Below are 22,428 nucleotides of genomic sequence, written 5' to 3'. Positions count from 1 at the left end.
TAAACAAACAGGAAAGTGCAAGCGTAAAAGGGGACGATAGACAGCACACTGAATGACCAATGAACATAACACAAAAGCAACACACCCTCTCTAATTACTAATGATCTCCTGATGTGCGAGAGACCAAACTAAGTGTGCGGACTCAGCAACCGATAGTCCCGCCCCTAGCAACCAATCCGGAGTCCAAACAGGTCTAGCAACAGCTCAGGCTAAGCGCTTGCGCAGTGTCTGACTGAATAGATCCGTTGGGATAATGGAGGCTACTTACAGGGCGGGAAATCAGCGGCAACAGCACGCATTGTGTTACACAACAACAGCAAAACGCACACGCGCACGCCAGCCGCGCAGCACCCGGTGGCAAGAGGGGATCGGCGCGGCAGGCCAACAACCGATGGTCCCGCCCTCAGCAACCAATCCGGAGCCCTGGCAAGGGCGGGGAAAAAAAAAACGGCGTCAGCCAATTGCATCACGCCAATCATATCCAACCACCGCGCTCGAGCTTCACGTAACGCATAGGGCAGACGGCACGCGCATATGCAAACTAAGTTGCGCAACCCCCTATAAACAGGATAACATTCACATCTAACCGTAGGTTAAATCAAAGAGTGCTCATATGAAAAATACATTCAAGCAAATACAATATGATTAAAAAATGATACCACAGTACAAAAATTCACAATATACAACCCAAATCTATTCCGTATGGTTTTTAACTATATTTCCTAGATAGAAAAGGGTAAGTATAGAATTATGACTGTGTAATCTGTACATATATGTAAAGCCCTAATCTTAACAACAGAAGCTGCGGGTCAGGAGGCACTGAGAAAAGATGGGCGATAAGAATAAGTTTAAATTTTAAATTTAAATTTTCGTAACCAAACGATTAAAAAACTTATATGTATATTAATATAAAGTTTAATTACACCCAACCCTAATCGATGATCCCATCTGGTACATCTCTACACACTGCATGGTCAGGAAAACACAACCGATATATTGTATAATCCATAGAATAAAAAAATGGATTAAATAAAAAATATAAAAATTGGAACAATAGAGCTTGGAAAATAGAACAGGATATATAATTACATATTTCATATTATATCCAGTATTACTTATAATGTTATGATAATTAACAATGGGAAATCACTTGTACGAGATATGTTTAAAAAAAATACAGAAAAAGGCATCATTATCAATATGTATATAAAGGAATGTATATGTATACACATAAAGTGTATGCTAAAGAGAAACTCACACTAAATGAACACACATACAGAGCCATAGGATATTCACCATGAGGTATAGGAATGAAGGATTAACTTATTAAAAAGGACAATAATTCACTTGTCCAAAAATGGGCCCAGATCCCAATCTGTATTGAGACCGGATGGTACCCTAGTCCTCATGGTGAATATCCAAAATTATTCACGTCGCTTAAGTGCATTCAGTTTGTCACCACCTCTGATCGAGCAAGAAACTTGTTCAATTCCCATAAAGGAAAATCCTCCCAGACAGCCTTGGCTACAGCAGGAGAAATTATGAGATACTGGGTGCAATAAGTCACCTCTTTCAATCAATCGCACATGTTCCATTATTCTAACCTTTAGGGCTCGAATAGTACGACCAATGTATTGTTTTCCACAGCGACAGGTCAGGAGGTAGACACAAAACGTGTGTTACAATTAATAAATGTCCTAACTTTAAACTGCCGGCCTGTCGCTGTGGAAGAAAACTCTGAGCTCGTGCTCATGTATTTGCATATTTTACAATTGGAACATCTGAAAGTGCCAACTGGGAGGGGATTTTTCTCTATGACATTATCAGAGGATTGGTATAGGCTGGGAGATACAGAATTCGATATAGTTTTAGCTCGTCGGAAAACAAATTTCGGTCCTTCATTGAAAATATTTCTAAGGGTAGGATCTACCGATAGAACATTCCAATGTTTTTTAACTATGTTTTTCATTTGTTCAGACTGGGCACTATATTGGGTAATGAACATTGGGGTTTGTACCGAGCTATTCCTCCTTACGTGTGTAGACTGATCTCTAAAAAGGGATGACAATGTACAGAAAAACAACAATCCGGTAAGTTACAGTGCAGTAGGCCACAAGCACAGCACATCATTTGCAGTAAAAATAGTATACAATGAGATATTGTTCTATTAATATGCATCAATATACAAAATATACATATACTGTACCGTTGTTATATAAATATACCGAAATAACTATAAAATTAGATACAGTAGATCTACAGTACACAATATATTGTTCTATTAATATGCAGCAATATAAAAAATATACATATAACGTTGTTATATAAATATACCGAAATAACTATAAAATTAGATACAGTATATCTAAAGTACACAATATATTGTTCTATTAATATGCAGCAATATAAAAAATATATTTATACCGTTGTTATATAAATATACCGAAATAACTATAAAATTAGATACAGTAGATCTACAGTACACAATATATTGTTCTATTAATATGCAGCAATATAAAAAATATACATATACCGTTGTTATATAAATATACCGAAATAACTATAAAATTAGATACAGTAGATCTACAGTACACAATATATTGTTCTATTAATATGCAGCAATATAAAAAATATACATATACCGTTGTTATATAAATATACCGAAATAACAATAAAATTAGATACAGTACAATATTTTAGATCTACAGTACAATATTTTATAAAAAAAAAATGTAGTTATATAAATATTCTTACGCGTTAGTTACCGTCCTCGTGCGTTGTCTGTTTTTTCCGTGTGCATGATAGCTCACGGTGGTTGATGGCACAACGAGGCCAGAAGCCGCTAACCAGCGTTGGATATCTGCAATTCGGTGTCCGCTCGTGTACATCTCCTTAATTTGCATGCTGAGCTCCTTTGAAATCTTTTTAACAGGCATTGCTGCGAATAGAAAGAAATACAAACACAAGAATGTATATTCGATGTGTATTCAATGTGCAGTGAATCCACAAAATGGATGGTGTATAACTATATTTCCGTATGTTTTTAACTATATTTCCTAGATAGAAAAGGGTAAGTATAGAATTATGACTGTGTAATCTGTACATGTATGTAAAGCCCTAATCTTAGCAACAGAAGCTGCGGGTCAGGAGGCATCGAGAAAAGATGGGCAATAAGAATAAGTTTAAATTACTCACATTAGAGTACACCCACTTTCAACACCTGTACCTTGTCGCCATGCATAAAAGGTTACACACTTTGCATAGCCCACCACTCGATGATCTTTATCTGAACTTGCCCTTGTCCAGATACTGCATTGTGCCATCTGCTTCCATGGATCAACCCCGATTCTATGGACGCAGGAAGCCACTCGACTCTGCCGTGCCTATCACACTGAAAAAGCGAAAGGCGGCAGCCGTTTCCACGTCAAGGCCAAAGCGACAGGCTAAGGCCAATAAAGAAAACCTTCTGCTGACCCCAAAGGCTAAGGGTTTTAATAGACGTCAGCCTTATTATGTCAAGAAGAAATACGGTGATGTACACTCAAAGTAAAACAAATGGCAGCCAACCCATCGAACCCACAGACCACTTCCTCCAATACGCTTCGACGATTCTGCCGCCGCTCTCCCGGATATCTTCAGTCCGTCTTCTCCACTACTCGTCTTCGACGCTGCCGCCGCCCTCCTGGAAACCCACAGGCCATCTTCGCCACTGCTCTTCGACGACGCTGCCTCTGGTGCCCCTGAAATCCACGGGTCACTTTCTCCTTTGTGCTTAGACGACTCTGCCGCTTCTCGCCCAGAAATCCACAGGTCACTTTCTCCATCCCTCTTCGATGACGCTGCCGCTTCTCCTCTCCCGGATATCCACAGGTCATCTCCTCCACCCTTCTTCAACGACGCTGCCGCTTCTCTCCATGGAACCCCCATCTCATCCTCCGTAGCACCCATCCACCCAGATGTCCACAGCACGCCATGCACAAGAAGCAGCTCGTTAGACCGGTGTTAGGAATGTGAGCACACAGCGCCTCAGGCGGAGCTCATGGCTCTCTCCTTACACTGCTCTGACCCTTCCACTACAACCACGCAAGCCCCCTTCAGCTTCATCACTTACCCCTCGGCATGGTGGGACGCTCCACGAGGTTCTTCCTCCACGCTCTGCGCCGCAGCCGTCGGCGCGGAATCGCCACCCCGCACGCACGTGCGCACCCCACGTTGCTTCCTCTCATGCACACGTCGGACTTACAGTGCACACACACAAGCCCTTGAACTTATCCCCACTCAGGCTCCGCCCCCAAACACCGCAAGGTTACAATCTGGCTCTTGCTGAGTGTCACCTGAACTCTAAGAACAGCAGCCAATGCACTGAAGCTCCCTGGGCTCCTCCAGGCACGCCCCCTCTCCTGGTTGGCTGTTCCAGCTTTATAGACCCTCTCTGTTCTGTGCTTCCTTGCTCGTCATAGTTTTTGTATGGGTGTTTCACAGTGCTTGTTCTTTGTTTCTCTCGGTTTTGACGCGGCTTGGCAGACTACCCCCTTTGGCTCTCGACTTCGGATTGTTCCTGTTTACGTACCTTCTGGCTCCCTTCGACCACGGCACTCATCTCGATCCCTCCATATGTCTCCTACCCCTGATCTCGGCAACGGCCATTCTTCTGGCAAAACGGTACCGGCAAGTATTCACGCAATACACCCCATCTGGTCTGGCACCATCTAATACCACAACCCGGACACGTCCCTCGCTCTGTCGGTGTGTGTATTCATACCTGCCACCTCAGTTCTAGGGACAGGTCTGGTCTGCGGGCTACTCCGGCGTAACAACTGGATGCTGAATGGGATAAGTGTGGATATCCCCGGGAACTCTATTGTGCTGGCAAAGATAGATCTGCTTCTGGAGACCATGCTAAATATGGATCAACGGATGCTAAATATGGATCAACGGATGCAGAAGATGGATCAACGGATGGAGAAGATGGATCGACAGATGGAGAAGATAGAGACTGACATAGCGGGGATACATAATTTGCTCGGTGTTCATGTCCCTGTATCCCCGACGCCGGAGCAGGAGGGTGGCATGGATGTTATGAATGGGACCTTCGACCACCTTCCATCACCAAGCGCACCCCCTCCACCAGAAGAATTTGTGTACATGTATGCCATTGACGAGGATAACATGACAACCCCGTCAAGACCACGCCAGGAGACAACACAGCGACCAAGACAGGAGGAAAGCTTCCTCCCAGACAACCTACCCTCGCCCGCTGCCACAAGCACACCCGCTCACAGAAGAACACCCGCTTCCAGAACCCAACCTACATTCGCTTGCATCGATACGGTGCCCGACATCATCCTGCGCGACATGCCACCGGCACTCAGGGAGAAGTATAGTGTGATGAGTGCTGGTGTACCCCACAAGTATGCCTTGTTAATTTTTAAGCACCATGTGTCCTACTTGATGTACTGCGAGTGGGCCTTCAAAGTGAACTACAAAGGAAATCGCGAAAAAAAGGCGCTTCCTGACAATTTAAAAAAGACCATTCTGTATGAATTGCGGCGCTTTTTTTCAATTACAGATCCTTTAATGAAAGGCGTTCGAGACTGCATTAGTGGCATTTTGCGCCATGCAAGGCATCGGCCATGGAAGGACAATCTGGTGGGGTACGCATTTTCGTGAGTGTTCAACTGTTGTAAATTTTTGGTAAATGTTTTGTTCCAGTCCCCAAGGGCCGCAAACAGGCCCGGTTTTCAAGGTTGTCCTGAAAACTGGGCCTGTTTGTGGCCCTCGAGGACTGGAGTTGTGCAGGCCTGACTGACTGTTCTGCACACCATCCCACTGTAAATGTTTTGACTTGCTGTTCTTTAATAAAGGAGATGTTGCGTTTTGTATATTTTATGAATAAATATTTTTTTTTAATAACAGGTAAGACCATACTGTATGCTGTACTGTACTGTACTTGTTTTGACCTGCTGTACTTAAATAAAGGAGATGTTGTTGTGTGTTTTAACTTGTATTTATACAGAAATGTTTTAACTTACTGTACACACAGGACCTGCACAATTCCAATCCCCGAGGGCTGCAAATAGGCCCGGTTTTCAAAGGTTATCCTGAAAACCGGGCCTGTTTGCGGCCCTCGAGGACTGGAGTTGTGCAGGCCTGACTGACTTCTCTGCACACCATCCAACTGTAAATGTTTTGACTTGCTGTACTTTAATAAAGGAGATGTTGTATATTTTATGAATAAATAATTTTTTTTAATAACAACATGTGACTGTAAACCATACTGTACTGACTGACTGCAAATGTTTTTACTTTCTGTACATAAATGTTTTCACTAGCAGTAAACCATACACCTGTTGATGTTTTGAATTGCTGTGCACTTAAAATGTTTTTACATTGTACAGTATTTGTAAATAAATGTTTTTGTACTTACTCCACCAATAAAAGAAAATGTTGATTTGTTTTAAATTGTTCCGTTGTCTCCTTTGATACTGTAACAAAATACAGTGTTTCTAGAATGTACACTACTGTACAGGCATACTGTACTGTATACTGTAGGCATGCTTAGTACTGCACATCACAAGAGTATTAAAAAAAAATACAAGACACATACTGTACTGTATGTACTGGTATAGAAGACACGTACTGTATGTACTGTAATACATGTGGAATAAATGCATACTTTTTATTTTTTGGGTTTATTATACAGTATATATAAAAAAGTATTGTATACTGTACGGTCGGAAAACATCAGCATACTGTTTCAGGTATTCTATCCTAATCAATAACAACGGCCAATAAACTGTAAACTCCGGTACGTGGTTTTTTAAATCCGATTCAGCAATGTGCAGGCATTGTTACACAAAGCGATTATTATCCATCGAAATCCCTCCATTTGCCGTTTTCTTTTCTGAGGAAAAACAAAAAGAAAAGTTTTACTGTAATGGTCAGTCCCCTAAAGAAGTTCCCAGTCAGTCCCACCAATAATTTTATCGGGGGGCGTCTCCTGTTCACATGCGCATGCGCCTACCGTCGATGTGATGACACGCATATGCGTTTCAAGAAGGTTCCAATGCGCATGTGCCTAGCGTTCCACCAATTGTTCAGTATCTTCAGTACTGTAGAAGCCGCTCAGCCAATGATATTGCTTACAGGAGAATCGCTTGACTTTTGAATCGCACTGATATTGATATTGATAAAAAACTGAAAAAAATACGGCAACATTACTCACCATAGAATTTCCCATTCAGCTGGCGCCGGCGCCGGGCCACTGCCAGTCCAGTATTCTTGATCATACACGTTGACAGTTGGCAGCGGGACTACTACACCTTTAGTCAGCTGATGAGGCTGGAAATTGCTCGAAACTGCACGCGAAATCCGACTCAGGCTGCAGGTATCCGTGCGTGGACAGACAACAAGGGTTGTCACCAACGGTAGGACCGTTATTGGAAGCGGGTGCTGGTGCTGGCGCATTGCTTGCCAGCGACTGACGTTTCTTACTTGGTTTTAACACGACCTTTCGCCTTTTGCCGTCTGCATGATCATAGATACAGGAAAAACCCGGTGATACACACCAATACCCTCCAATTAATTCGGGATCAATACGAAAAAAACATGGATCGCTACATAACTTTTTCCTTATTGCACGCTTCCACACATGAGGAGCTGGCGAAAATTTGTAAAAGTCATAGTTTTTGATAAAATACTGATAAATTTGAACAACTGTTGCCATCTTATCATCTGTTGCATTAATCGCGGCCCATATTAAATACGCGTACGTTCTGTCGGGTTTTTGGAACACGGGCTGCATTTGTGCACTCATGGCGGCGGGAACTGACTCTGGAGAATAACAGAAACTGGTGTTTGTCTTTCTTTAATATGAAAACTAAATTGATACATTATTGTAACCTCTTCCTTCAGTCCCAAGGCCAATTTACAATAGTCCACTGTGGTATCTTTTTTAAACGAAACACCTGCAAGTCGACACATTACTGAAGCGCATGCGCATTACAATTCATGAATATCTGCCATTTGGCGGACACGCGAAGAATTGCAACCTATTAAATCCGAACCATTCTCAATAAACGCATCAACCGCGCATCAACCGTGGCTGAGAATGCAACATGAATGCGGCATGCACCCGGTGAAGTGCGTAGCATTCGGAAAAAAATCCAGGAAAAATGCGGTGATGTTGTAGAATAAAAGGGGCCGCGACAGTATGTGTATACATATACATTCCTTTATATACATATTGATAATGATGCCTTTTTCTGTATTTTTTTTAAACATGTCTCGTACAAGTGATTTCCCATTGTTAATTATCATAACATTATAAGTAATACTGGATATAATATGAAATATGTAATTATATATCCTGTTGTTCTATTTTCTAAGCTCTATTTTTCCAATTTTTATATTTTTTATTTAATCAATTTTTTTATTCTATGGATTATACAATATATCGGTTGTGTTTTCCTGACCATGCAGTGTGTAGAGATGTACCAGATGGGATCATCGATTAGGGTTGGGTGTAATTAAACTTTATATTAATATACATATGAGTTTTTTTAATTGTTTGGTTGCGAAAATTTAAATTTAAACTTATTCTTTTCGCCCATCCCTTCTCTATGCCTCCTGACCCGCAGCTTCTGTTGCTAAGATTAGGGCTTTACATACATGTACAGATTACACAGTCATAATTCTATATTTACCCTTTTCTATCTAGGAAATATAGTTAAAAACCATACGGAATAGATTCGGATTGTATATTGTGAATTTTGTACTGTGGTATCATTTTTTAATCATATTCTATTTGCTTGAATGTATTTTTCACATGAGCACTCTTTGATTTAACCTACGGTTAGATGTGAATGTTATCATGTTTATAGGGGGTTGCGCAACTTATGCGTTATGTGAAGCCCTATGCGTTACGCGAAGCTCGAGCGCGGTGGTTGGATATGATTGGCGTGAGGGGATTGGCTACGCCTGTTTTTTCCCCCCCGCCCCTTGAGTTGCCTCCATTGCCTTGACATATCTGCCCACTACTAGGTACTGCGCAAGCGCATAACCAGAGTGGTTGTTATGGATGCCACGGCTCCGGATTGGTTGCTGGGGGCGGGACCATCGGTTATTGGCCCGCCGCGCCAATCCCCTCGCCACCGGGTGCTGCGCGGCTTGCAGGCTTGTGGGGCTGGCGTGCGCGTGTGCGTTTTGCTGGTGTTGTGCAACACAATGCGTGCTGTTGCCGCCGATCTCCCGCCCTGTAAGTAGCCTCCATTATCCCAACGGATCTCTTCAGTCAGACACTGCGCAAGCGCTTAGCCTGAGCTGTTGCTAGACCTGTTTGAATTCCGGATTGGTTGCTTGGGGCGGGACTATCGTTTGCTGAGCCTGCACACTTAGTTTGGTCTCTCGCACATCAGGAGATAATTAGTAATTAGAGAGGGTGTGTTGCTTTTGTGTTATGTTCATTGGTCATTCATTTTCAAATGTCTCTCTATATATATTTCAATAAAGTTTGTTGTGTATACCTTGACAAAACGCTCTGAGAAGCGTGAAACGTTGTGGGGCTTTTTTGCCCTTCTCTTGTCCTCATGACCATTAAATAATTATTTTTTATGGGAAACGCACTCTCCTGTTTGTTTATTTTTTCTATGGACATTTGTTGTAGTGCTCCACCATTCTTCCTTTTTTTCTTGGAAGGAACGTGCAGCTGATTTCTCCTAGGACTCTGGAAAGAGGACCCTCTGGACTTATTTGGACAATCGTCGAGATAGTGTCCCTCATTCCCGCAATACAAACAAAGATCTTCTGTTCGGCGTCTATTCCTTTCTCCACGAGAAATAGGTCCTCACAATGTGTTTACTTGCATCGACTCAACCTCAGTCTCCTTGGGACGTCTTGGGGTGCCAGCATCTTTAACCCCGGGGTTGTTTGGTATGAACCCCTGTCTCTCCAATCTTCTTTCAGTAAGCCTTCGATCGATTTGAATGCATAAACGGACAAATTACTCAAACCCCTCTGGAGGCACAACCTGGGCCAGTTTGTCTTTAATTTGCTTAGAGAGACCCTGAGTGATATCTATGAGCAGCCTCATTCCACCTAGTATCTGTAACCCATCTGCGGAACTCAGTGGTGTACTCAGCTGCCGAGCCTCTTCCTTGACGAAGGTTGTTCAGAATTGCCTCAGTGGTCACACCACGGTTTATGTCATCAAAAATAAGACTCATGGCTTCGGTGAATCCCTCCAAATCCCTTAGTAGTGGGCTATTCTATTCTAACATTCCACGCAAGGGCCTCATCCTTGAGCAGGGTGATATTTAGTCCTTGGCTTCGACAGTATTATATATGGCGGGCTGTAGCTGAAACAGAAGGCTGTATTACTTGAGAAAACCTTGGAATTATTGTTTCTTCCCCATACATTTTTCCAGAAGGAGCAGTTTGCATAGGCACAGCGTTTGAAAAGGCACAGAGGTTATGGCGACGCACCGTTCACGTACTTCAGCTTCTGCGGTGATAGCACGTTCTTCCAAGCGTCCAAGGCGGTTGTAAACATTTATATATATTTTATTTATAAAAATGTTTTACCAGGAAGTAATACATTGAGAGTTACCTCTCGTTTTCAAGTATGTCCTGGGCACAGAGTTATAAAAATACATGGTTACATTAAAGAACAGGGTTATACAGTCAATTCACAGGCATTTCATGGACAGATAGAGTTGGAAAATTGGGTAGAGGGGATGAAAGGCTTGAGAATTTCAGATTGAAATAGAGCAGCTTTAACATCACCAAACAGCAGCGAATGGCAGCAATCGGCTCGCACGTTTTGGCTGCCCATCGGCTGCGCCAAAGGCTGTCCACCTTTGGGGCAACGCATATGTACACTGGGGTGGTTCAGATTCAATGCAGCTGTGAATACAAAGTTCTTTGTCTTCTTGGCTCATTAACATTCCAGTGGTTGGGGTTGATGTTCCACAAAGTACAAGCAAATGTTAACCCTGGCACGCTAGTCCTGTGCAGAGGGGAGAAGCTCTTGGCGAGCCCCATCAGGCTGTCCGCCTTTTGGGCAATAGAGATGAACCAAGGACAACATGTTCTTGTTGTTCCTGGAAGCCGGCCATCACATGTTGCAAGGAAGCAAACTGCTGAGCCGGGTTTTGGTCTTTTCCAGCGGGATCCATGATGGGCCTGTTTATTCTGTCAGGGAGAGCTCTACGGCAGGAGTGGATCCTAGTGGCAGGAACAGCAGGGAGCAGGCAGAGGTCAGAGGCAGGCAGTAGATAGCGTGGTCAGGGTCACAAGCAGAGGTTGGCAACAAGGAGACTGGAACAGGACTGGGACTCGGGAACAGGGTTGGGATTTGGAAACAGGGCTGAGACTCGGGAACAGGGCTGAGACTCGGGAACAGTGCTGAGACTCGGGAACAGGGCTGAGACTCGGGAACAGGGCTGAGACTCGGGAACAGGGCTGAGACTCGGGAACAGGGCTGAGACTCGGGAACGGGGCTGAGACTCGGGAACAGGGTGTAATGAGTGCTCGCCACAAACAGGACAGAACCACAAGGTCGAGGTAGGGATTAGTAAACACCTACCAGGAGCTGAGAGGCCATGTCCAGTGTGCAGGTTCGTTGTTGTGTAGCCGGGTCAGGGTTATGAGAAGTAGGGTAGTAGGTATACTCGCCGTGGTCAAGGGTAGGAGACTGGAGGGTAGTAGAGGTCACTTAGCCGAGGTCACGGGTAGAATGAAGGTAGAGTAGTAGATATCCAAGCCGAGGTCGAGGTTAGGAGACTGGAGGGTAGTTGGTAAAGGTCCGGGGTCAAAGTTCAGGTGAACTGCAAGGAAAAACAAGGCACAGCAAAGCAAGGCAGGACATGGTACAACAGTGCACAACGATACAAGTAACAAACTTATCCTCAGCCAATTTTGTAGAGGCAAATGCTGAGCTTATAAAGGATGAACAGCCAATAGCTAAATGGCTGCATGGTAGAAGCTTATACTACAATCACAGCTCTGATTCGTTGATGGGCGGAGTCTGCACAGCATGCACTGATGAGGCATCTGTTGCAGCAAGGTTTGAATCTGTCACGCTTGTGCTCTCCACACAAGCGCAGGGAAAGGGAAGGACACATTAGCGAGGTGGGGAGGCAGCAGAGGATACGAAGGGAGTAAGTTGCCACGCCGCTGGGGATCGGCGCACGTAGTCACGTGACTTCGCCACGCATGAGAATGCGCGATACGTCCGGAGGTGCGGTGCCTACTCAGAGACACGAGTGATCCAGCTGCATGCGCGCGCACGCTCTGACAGCAGAGTAGGAGTGCGCGCGCTCTCAGGCACCAACGCGGGGGTTGCTGGAAGCCAACGCTTCAGTACGGGAGTCTGGAACCAGGAACTAGGAACATGGACATGGAACTAGGAACATGAACAGGAACATGGGAGGTAGAGTCCAGAGCACAAGGTAACATCCACAAGGGAATTGCTTCTTGGAGGACGTCCAGCATCCTTAAAGGCATAGTGCCAGAAACAGCAAGCTGCAGCGAAACTAAATATAACATAAGGGTTCTTAGTCTAATCCATTGGCCAAGGAATTATAAGCCTGCTACCACGTCAAGGTGAACCCTATTAAGCAGGTACCTACATTACCCGGCGGTAAATTAACCTCAGTAGTATATGAGTGACTGTCCCAGTCTTCCGGAATCCAAAGGAGAGAAGTAAAGGTCCCAAGGAGGTCCAGGTAGGAACAGCATGTGAATAGTACTAGCAGGCACCAGGGCAGGCAGCAAATGACTAATAGAAATGAGAAAGTCAAAGAGAGGCTTACTTCCTGTCAGGAGGACGAGGGCAGGATTTGCGAGGAAGCAAGATGGTGTTGCTTGCTTCAGAATCCTTAAAGACACACTATCTTGACTCGCAGCTAGAGGGCAGCGATCAGAAGTAATCAAGTAAGGAAGGAACACGCCGCAGGGGTCGTGTTCCGCGCATCGTTACAGAATCAAACTCGGGGGCAAAGCCTGCAGACGATGCTGACATTACCGGGGCAGAGCCTGCGCTCGATCCTCACACAGGGCAACAGCAAGCAGTGACAGCAGCAGAAACAGCAGCAGCAAAGAATACAGGAACCTAGTAGGTGCTGAAGGAACCAGTATAAACAGGCAAGGAGGAACAGGAAAGGGAGGTTTGTATACTGTAGGTCCGGCTGGAGGCATTGGACAGGTGTGGAGGTGTCAGGTTTCAGTCTGGAAGGTTCTTTGAGAGAGCTAGCAAGTGCAGCAGCAGTCCCGGTGGATGTGCATGGGTACTGCAGGCTAGAACCTGACAACATTGGAGAGAAACCTGCCAGGGGGCAGTGTTAAAGTATGTGAGCTCATCACACAGGGGGTTACATGTAGATGTACCTATTTGTATATGAACAGAAACAAAAGTACATGAGGTTCTAATTTCAGCTTAAAGTACTGTAATGATTATTAAGTGATACAATAAAACAAGTTTGAAGCACACCAAAAGTACTGGTTTAATGGTGAAATTATTTTCACAACTATCTATATTCTACTATCTGGCACTACCAGAGGTAATTTGTGTGTAGCACCAGTGCATCCTATTTGCATGATATAATTATTGCCTTTTCTATAATAATTGAAGTCCCAATACTTTTCATGTTCGACTGATTATTAAATGCTAATGTTGTTTAGTTAATAAATTGCATGCTGTGCCTTTTAACTGTTCATGGCCAGAATCTGGGTGTCTGCTGTTAAAACATTGTATAAACTCAAATAGACTGCAACATTCATGAGAACCTCTGTGAGACTCTGCATGTAATGGTAATTGAATTAAATATTGCCATATTGTTTTTACAGGAGCTTGTTAAGCTTCTACACCGGGCCCTGGAGGCAGCACATCAGGAGAAGAGGGCGTGCGATGATTACATGAATGCTGCAGAAGAAAAAGACCGACTGGAACTTGTGCGGCACAAGGTTAGACAAATAGAAGATCTGAGACAGCGTCTTATGGGTTTAGAGCAGGAAAAGAATGAGCTAGAACAATCTGTTGACTTCAAGGATCTGCATATTGCTGAACTAACAGAACATGTACAGCTGTTGATGGACAAAAATAGTGCAAAACAACAAGTTATCCTGAAGCAGACTGAACAGCTCCTCAGCCAGCATGAGGCAGACGATGTCAATAGCCTCACTTCAGGGACCTCAAGCCAGCAATACAAGAAGATTGAGAACCTACTGGTGAGTAGTTGTATTTTTTTTTGCAAGGTTCGGTTAGTCAGGGCAGTAGTTCTTATTGAACTGGTCAGATTTGTTTACTATATTGAGAATCAGTTCCCATTACTTTCTGATCAATTAGAGAGGTCAGGGCCATCGTGTTCTGAAGCTGAATGATGGCAGCCTCAGGGAAATGGCTAGGGATGGTGGTGAATTTGTTAAACAGTCTCCCAACAGAGGTGGTGATGCAGGCTAATATAAAAAGGGAATTAAAACATGCTTGGGTTAGACGTAATGGTATTCTAAATATGAAAGAAAGACAAGGATCAAATAGAGTCAGAGGTTATACAACAGTAAAATGGACATGGTACTTGGGTGAAATGGTTCTTATCTGTCATCAAATTCTATCATCAGGGTTTACCAAGTGCCAATGTGAGGTATTGCACATCCACATAAATGGAAATTAACGAAGGATCGTGGGTATGGGCCCACATCAGTGAATCTCCCCTTATATTTCAAAATATTCATTTTCTTTCCTAAAGCTGCCTTTTATGACATGGCAGTTTTTTTATGTCAGTTCTAAGGAGATGCAGTGAGTAATTGGAAATGTGATAAAGTAGATATGTAGTGGGGGCTATTGGCAATAGTGATAATCCGTCATATCAAAATAAAGTATTAAAGACTTAAAATGGTATTATGAAGGAAAAGTCAATATTGGGTGTGTGACTGGGTGGGTGAGTGAGTGACTGGGCGGGTGAGTGGGTGGGTGAATGAGCAAGTGGGTGAGTGAGTGACTGGGTGGGTGGTTGAGTGGGTGGGTGACTGCCTGGGTGGGTGACTGACCTTGACTAGGTGGGTGCTGCTTCCTGCCCTGCCAGATGCTTCCCCCCCTACCCCCGATATCCCCGCGGCTCCTGCCCGGGGCGGGAGGTAGGCTCGGGAGGTAGGCACGGGGTTGGGGGGGGGCGTGGTCCTGAAAGGAAGTGTTCATAGAACTTATGCAATTGGTGGTTTCAATTTTTTTTCTATAGGATGATATAGAAGCTTTCAAAACTCAGAACAAATTTTTAAACTCTGAAATCCATCAAGTGACAAATCTCTGGAGAAATACAGCAGAAAAGGAATCTTCACTTATTATGAAGGTAACAATCATCACCTCTGCTAATAAATAAAGAACAAATCATGATATATTTGACTATAGTTAAATATTAAAGTATTCTACATCTGTGTCTGGGACTTACATGGAGCAAAATCATGGCAGTGTGGGCGACCTGGCAGTCCTAGTGCTAGTCCCAGTTCTAGAAAACAAACACCCTGCAAGGGTAAAATTCTTGTAATAAAGATTTTTGTAGTGTGTAGGCGGTCACTGCAGCAGGAACTCAACCGCAAACGTGAATAGTTAAAATCAGCTTTATTAAACTAGAATGCTACGCATCACAGAGATCCCCGAGGAGACGGGACCGGCCAGGCACAGGCAGTGAACACACCGGGTCGGTTCAGGGCAGCAGGTGACAGTATCGTGAGTATCACGGGAGGGGTAGCTTATGGTTGCCTCTTTCCCTGTCTCTATACCTTTCCCTGTGCAACAGCCCCCCACCCAGGTTTTATCTCTCATTCTGCCGCATGCTGCTGTTGTTGCCGGTCCCCTCACACAGGATCTTCATGTCTGTGTAGCGGCCATTCTTGTTCTATATGTGTCTGACATTGCTCACATACACCCAGATTTACCTGTGGACTTTTAGAAGCACCGGACTATAGGGGTTCATTCCCCCACAATCACCATAAAATTCTTGTAAACCTGAGGGCATATCCCTACCTAGAACCGACAAAAGCTCCAGAGAACTCTGCTGTTCCTGAAAAATTAAACAAAACAAGTAGGGGTGAGTGCTTCTTTAAGACAGAAACAGTGATGGCAATTCCTACGCAAGCAATATGCAACCACCACCAAGAAACTTACCCACTACTAAAGGGGCTGTCAATGCATTATCGATATCATTATCCTGGAGGTGGTTATCATGCCAATTTTTTCCCTCCATTCCAATAAAATGAATTTAACATATTTAAAATGTCACATGCATTAAGACTAATAATATTAACACATGAACTAGTGGTATAGGAGGCACATTAGACAACAGTTACTTTTGCCCAAAAAATAACTCTCGGTTTTGGTCCCTATTATTTAGCACAAAAAACAACATTGTGTATTCCATCATGAAGCTAAATGATGAATAGGTTTTTGTTTGGTCCTGGCGAAAATACACCAATGCTTAAAAAAAAAAATTTACAAATAGAATGGAGATAAAAGGGTGTGTATATTTTTATTCCCTTCATTATAGTGCTCCTACTTGGAAGGCAGAAACTGTCAGATAGAAAGCAAGTACTTGATAGTTCTGAGGAAGTTGCAGGAAGTGATGCCTTACCTGGACGCAGAGTACTGTGAAGTAATAAGGAACCTGATAGAAGATGCCCTGCGATCTGAAATGAAAGGAGAACGTAGCCAGTCCGCTCAATTGAGCCCTGTTGGGTAAGCTTCTCTCTTATGCCCTCATGCACTAAATCATGGAGTAAAAAGGAATCAATGCTTTTCATTTCCAATTAACAATGGTAAAAGCACCAATGCCCACAACTGACTGCTAGCGGAATTATTAGGAATGAAGGATAATTTCTCATATCCTGATACATTTGTGTGAGGGTATGTTGGTCCTCCCAAGACTGAAAGTGCCAGAAAGGTCTGCAGCACATCAGATCCCTGTAGGTCAGGCCTGCACAACTCGTAAAGTGCGAAGGGCCGAACTGCTCCAAGGAAAAAAAAATTGGGCCGCACGGGTAAAATCATCATCATCATCATCATCATCATCATCATCATCATCATCATCATCATCATCATCATCTCTCCTCCAGCACCTATCATCATCATCATCATATCTCCCCCAGCACCCCTCATCATCCTCATATCTCCCCCAGCACCCTTCATCATCATCCTCATATCTCCCCCAGAACCCAACACTATCAACCTTTGCGATACTCCCCATCTATCTCTCATACCCCCATCTCTCCCCCTCACCCACACACATAATACCCCCCCTCCACATCAAACACACAATACCCCCCTGCACACCACACACATCCCACCCCCCCTGCACTTCACATCCCTCTCCCCCTTGCAGCTCACATCCCTCTCCCCCTTGCAGCTCACATCCCTCTCGCTCCTTGCAGCTCACATCCCTCTCCCCCCTTGCAGCTCACATCACTCTCCCCCCTTGCAGCTCACATCACTCTCCCCCCTTGCAGCTCACATCACTCTCCCCCTTGCAGCTCACATCACTCTCCCCCCTGCACCTCACATCACTCTCCCCCCTTGCACCTCACATCACTCTCCCCCCTTGGGTGAATGACGGTTGACAGTGACTGGGTGGGAGACAGTGACTGGGTGGGTGGGAGACAGTGACTGCGTGGGAGACAGTGACTGGGTGGGAGACAGTGACTGGGTGGGTGGGAGACAGTGACTGGGTGGGTGTGAGACAGTGACTGGGTGGGAGACAGTGACTGGGTGGGTGGGAGACAGTGACTGGGTGGGTGGGAGACAGTGACTGGGTGGGTGGGAGACAGTGACTGGGTGGGTGGGAGACAGTGACTGGGTGGGAGACAGTGACTGGGTGGGTGGAAGACAGTGACTAACAGTGACTGGGTGGGTGGGAGACAGTGACTGGGTGGGTGGGAGACAGTGACTGGTTGGGTGGGAGACAGTGACTGGGTGACAGTGACTTACCTTGACCGGGTGGGTGCAGGTTGCCTCCGGACGCTTTCCCCTCCTGCCCCCGATATCCCTGCGGCAGCTGCCCGGGACGGGAGGTGGGCTTGGGGGCGCGGGCTGGGGGGAGGAGGGCACGGGAGGTGAGCTCGTGGGGGACGCGGGAAGCTGGCCGCGGAGGGAAGCAGTGAGAAGCAGGCCGCAGGAGGAGCTGAATTACTTATTAATTATTACTTCCCCCTCCGCCCCACGTTGGGAGCAAGGGGGGGAGGGGAGCGGGCCCGCAGAGGAGCTGCGCGTTGCTTCCCCCTCCGCCCCACGTTGGGAGCAGGGGGGGGAGGGAGCGGCTGCAGAGGATTCCCCTCCATCCCACGTTGCGAGGGGGGGGAGCGGGCCCTGCGCATGCGCGCCGGGACCGCAGGGAATCAGCGCCATTTTTTTAAACTTTTTTTAAAAATTTATTTAATTAATTAATTTGTCGCCCGGCCGGATTCATCGCGGGCCGCACAGAGAGGCCAGGCGGGCCGCATGCGGCCCGCGGGCCGTATGTTGTGCAGGCCTGCTGTAGGTAATACTTAAGTGTGACCCACTGCTAAGGCTACAACATATAGTAATGAATGGCATAACTATGTAATCGGGACTACGGATAAATAGATAAATAATACAAACTGTACTGTGGGAGTTATTCCTTAAACTTTGATAATGCCAGTGGGGGCATTGTTGCACGGAAACCCCATTGAAGTCAATGGGCGTTTCCATGTGATAGGGCCTGCCTTTTTAATTTACCAAATGTACTACATTCGTTACTACATTACTAGTTTGCACAAGCAAAAATAAGATAATAACCATTTTTTAAAACACAATACTGTGTTTTTATTGTTAATGTACTATCACAGATTATATTTGAGAGAAAACACCTTGTCGGCCACCAATATATTGGTTATTCAGTTAATCCTGTTTCTGTTTAGAATTCCAAACATTTTGTATCTTATCTATTCTTCTCAAGTAAACGCTTCCTCTTGGGAAGAGAAGTAAACATTTGATCTTTGGTTTGCCTCCTTGCAGTGAGTACGACGATTACGGGTTCGTGATAATCCCCGAGTATGAAGTTGAGCACTTGAAGCTTCTAGCCAAAATCCAAGCATTGGAAATCAGGTCCAACAAGCTTCTGACCAACGAGGTGGTGAACAAACCTTTGAGAATTAAATGGAATAACATTGGAGATTTGACCTACTCCGTGGAACTGAAGAACCTTGTGAGATGTGGTATTCCATTGGAGCACCGCCAGCGTGTGTGGAAATGGCTCACTACTAGCAGGCTCCACATTAGCACCATTCATTATGAGAAACTATTGAAAAAGTGCGAGACATCCCAGCATCCAGCCACTCAACAGATTGAACTAGACCTACATCGCACTTTGACCAACAACAAGCACTTTAATTGTCCCACCTCAGCGTTCATTCAGAAGCTTAGAAGGGTTCTTCTTGCATTCTCGTGGCAAAATCCTACCATCGGTTACTGCCAGGGCTTGAACAGGTACAAGATACGGGTGCTTATTTAAACAATTCAGTGTCAGAAATGCATATTAATAAAAACAAAATATCATGTATGTTGCCAGAGAAGTGGGAAGGTTCAGTATTGTGAAAATACAGTAATAATAATACAAAAATGTGTGTGTATATGTATTGTGACAAATGGCTCCCTTATGTAGCGCTGCTGTCTGTCCGTGCTCTTTGTGATACAGTCTTCTAGGGTTGCTAAACAGACAAAGGGATAACACGTAGCACAATATTGTATAATTTAAGCTTCTGTCTATTTTTATTCCGTTGCAATAGGTGACTGCAACTTTAACGGATATACATTTGAGGAACTCCGTCCTTAACCTTCAGTGGTTTATGCCTCATATCAATGAAAGACAAAATAACTCAGACACACTGTCACTTTAAGGAAAAACTAAAGCATAAAATTAAAGTCTACTTAACGGCAGGGAGGCTAACTAACTATACAACCACGTCTTACTAACACACTGGCTGTGTATCTCCATTTTCCAGTTTTAAACCGAGCACATTGCAATATACAATAGGAATAATAAACTGTCCTTATCTGAAGTTGTGCGAATTCTGTCCCAAGCAAGTTCAGGCAATCCTTCTGGATATTGCGATACTTGTAGGGGGCATCCTCCCCAAACTGGATGCAGGGAGCAACGATGCCCCAGCCTCCAGGCTCTTGGAGAGAAATTGATGCCGCAAACCTAACTGCCATAAATACCTTTTCCTCAATTAGAAGGGCAAGTGAGGGGAATTAGAACCATTGTGAACTCTGGTCTGGATTTCTCATCCACCAGCCTCAGTAACTGTGACACTGTGGGATGGAACACATTTACACTCTGGCTGCACTTTCTGATCTAAATCAGACACAATATCCTGGGACTACGTTACAGTGTGTGTGTGTGTGTGTATATGTGTATATATATATATACAGTGTTCGACAAATCACCCAAAAATCTACTCGCCCAACCAAAAAATCTACTCGCCACCTAGTCCCGCCCCCAACCCCGCCCCTAGTCCCGCCCCCAACCTCGCCCCTAGTCCCGCCCCCAACCCCGCTTTAAAATAAAATATATAATTAAAATTAAAATACATTTAATAAATTCCTAGTCAGAACAACATTCGTTTTTGACAAATGTATTTAGTGTGTGTGTGTGTGTGTGTGTGTGTGTGTGTGTGTGTGTGTGTGTGTGTGTGTGTGTGTGTGTGTGTGTGTGTGTAAGTGTCGGATCTAGAAATAAAAGCCAGGTGTGGATGACTAGTTTCCTGAACCCCTTAACCAGTGTCTGGACGTCCCCGCTTCACAATATCTAAAGCAGCAATCCCGCCTGGGATCTTACCTGATCCGCAGTCCCTCAATGTCCAGGTACCTCATTCCCGCAATGTTATAAATTGGAGGGGATGTGTTCCCTACCTGTCTTCTGGGTTAGGGGGGATTCCGATGTCTTCCGTGTGAAGCTTGAGTCAGATCTGGAAGAAAGCAATATAGGTTATTTTGGTGTAGTATAGGACAGTTAAGATATATAGGGTAAATAAGATATCCAGATACAGAGAGGGGGAGAGAGAGGAAGAGAGAGAGGGGGAGAGAGAGGGAGAGAGAGAGAGAGGAAGAGAGAGAGAGAGAGGAAGAGAGAGAGAGAGGAAGAGAGAGAGAGAGAGAGAGAGGAAGAGAGAGAGGAAGAGAGGGAGAGAGCGGAAGAGAGAGAGAGAGGAAGAGAGAAAGAGAGAGAGAGGAAGAGAGAGAGAGAGGAAGAGAGGGAGAGAGAGGAAGAGGGAGAGAGGAAGAGAGGGAGAGAGAGAGAGGAAGAGAGAGAGAGAGGAAGAGAGGGAGAGAGAGGAAGAGAGGGAGAGAGAGAGAAAGAGAGAGAAAGAGAGAGAAAGGGAGAGAGAGGAAGAGAGGGAGAGAGAGGAAGAGAGGGAGAGAGGAAGAGAGGGAGAGAGAGGAAGAGAGAGAGGGAGAGAGAGGAAGAGAGAGAGAGAGGAGAGAGAGAAAGAGAAAAAAGAGACAGAGGAGGGAGAGAGAAAAAGAGACAGAGGAGGGAGAGAGAAAAAGAGACAGAGGAGGGAGAGAGAAAAAGAGACAGAGGAGGGAGAGAGAAAAAGAGACAGAGGAGGGAGAGAGAAAAAGAGAGAGGAGGGAGAGAGAAAAAGAGACAGGAGAGAGAAGGAGACAGAGGGGGGAGAGAAAGAGAGGGGAGAGAAAGAGAGAGGGGAGACGGGGGAGACCAGAGAGAGGGGAGACCAGAGAGGGGGGAGACCAGAGAGAGGGGAGACCAGAGAGGGGGGAGACCAGAGAGAGGGGAGACCAGAGAGAGGGGAGACGGGGGAGACCAGAGAGAGGGGAGACGGGGGAGACCAGAGAGAGGGGGGAGACCAGAGAGAGGGGGGAGACCAGAGAGAGGGGGGAGACCAGAGAGAGGGGAGACGGGGGAGACCAGAGAGAGGGGAGACCAGAGAGGGGGGAGACCAGAGAGAGGGGAGACCAGAGAGGGGGAGACCAGAGAGAGGGGAGACGGGGGAGACCAGAGAGAGGGGAGACGGGGGGAGACCAGAGAGAGGGGAGATGGGGGGAGACCAGAGAGAGGGTGGCAGGGGTGACTGACTGACCGGGGCAGGGGTGACTGACTGACCGGGCAAGGGGTGACTGACTGACCGGGGCAGGGGTGACTGACTGACCGGGGCAGGGGAGGTACCTCTGGTGTCACACATACTCCCATACACACATACACATTCTCCTATATATATACATACACACACACACACACACACACACACACACACACACACACACACACACACACACACACACACACACACACACACACATACACACACACACACACACACCACACACACTCCCACATACATACACACACTCCCACATACATACACACACTCCCACATACATACACACACTCCCACGTACAT

General features: G+C 45.3%; 1 protein-coding gene across 6 annotated transcripts in view; it reads left to right on the top strand.

The window, feature by feature from the left end:
- TBC1D2 (TBC1 domain family member 2) overlaps nt 1-22,428 on the top strand; it is a 167,098-nt gene that overhangs the window by 97,427 nt on the left and 47,243 nt on the right. For all 6 annotated transcript variants that reach the window (XM_075604321.1, XM_075604311.1, XM_075604302.1 and 3 more), the window contains 4 exons: nt 13,846-14,226; nt 15,234-15,344; nt 16,539-16,726; nt 19,019-19,489. In XM_075604321.1, the coding sequence (XP_075460436.1) occupies nt 13,846-14,226; nt 15,234-15,344; nt 16,539-16,726; nt 19,019-19,489 (1,151 nt within the window). The remainder of the gene's footprint in view (nt 1-13,845; nt 14,227-15,233; nt 15,345-16,538; nt 16,727-19,018; nt 19,490-22,428) is intronic.

This window comes from Ascaphus truei, chromosome 1 (genome assembly GCF_040206685.1).
Source record: "Ascaphus truei isolate aAscTru1 chromosome 1, aAscTru1.hap1, whole genome shotgun sequence".
NCBI lineage: Eukaryota > Metazoa > Chordata > Amphibia > Anura > Ascaphidae > Ascaphus > Ascaphus truei.
Note: the sequence above shows the minus strand (reverse complement) of the source record. Positions and strands in the feature narration are given on the sequence as shown.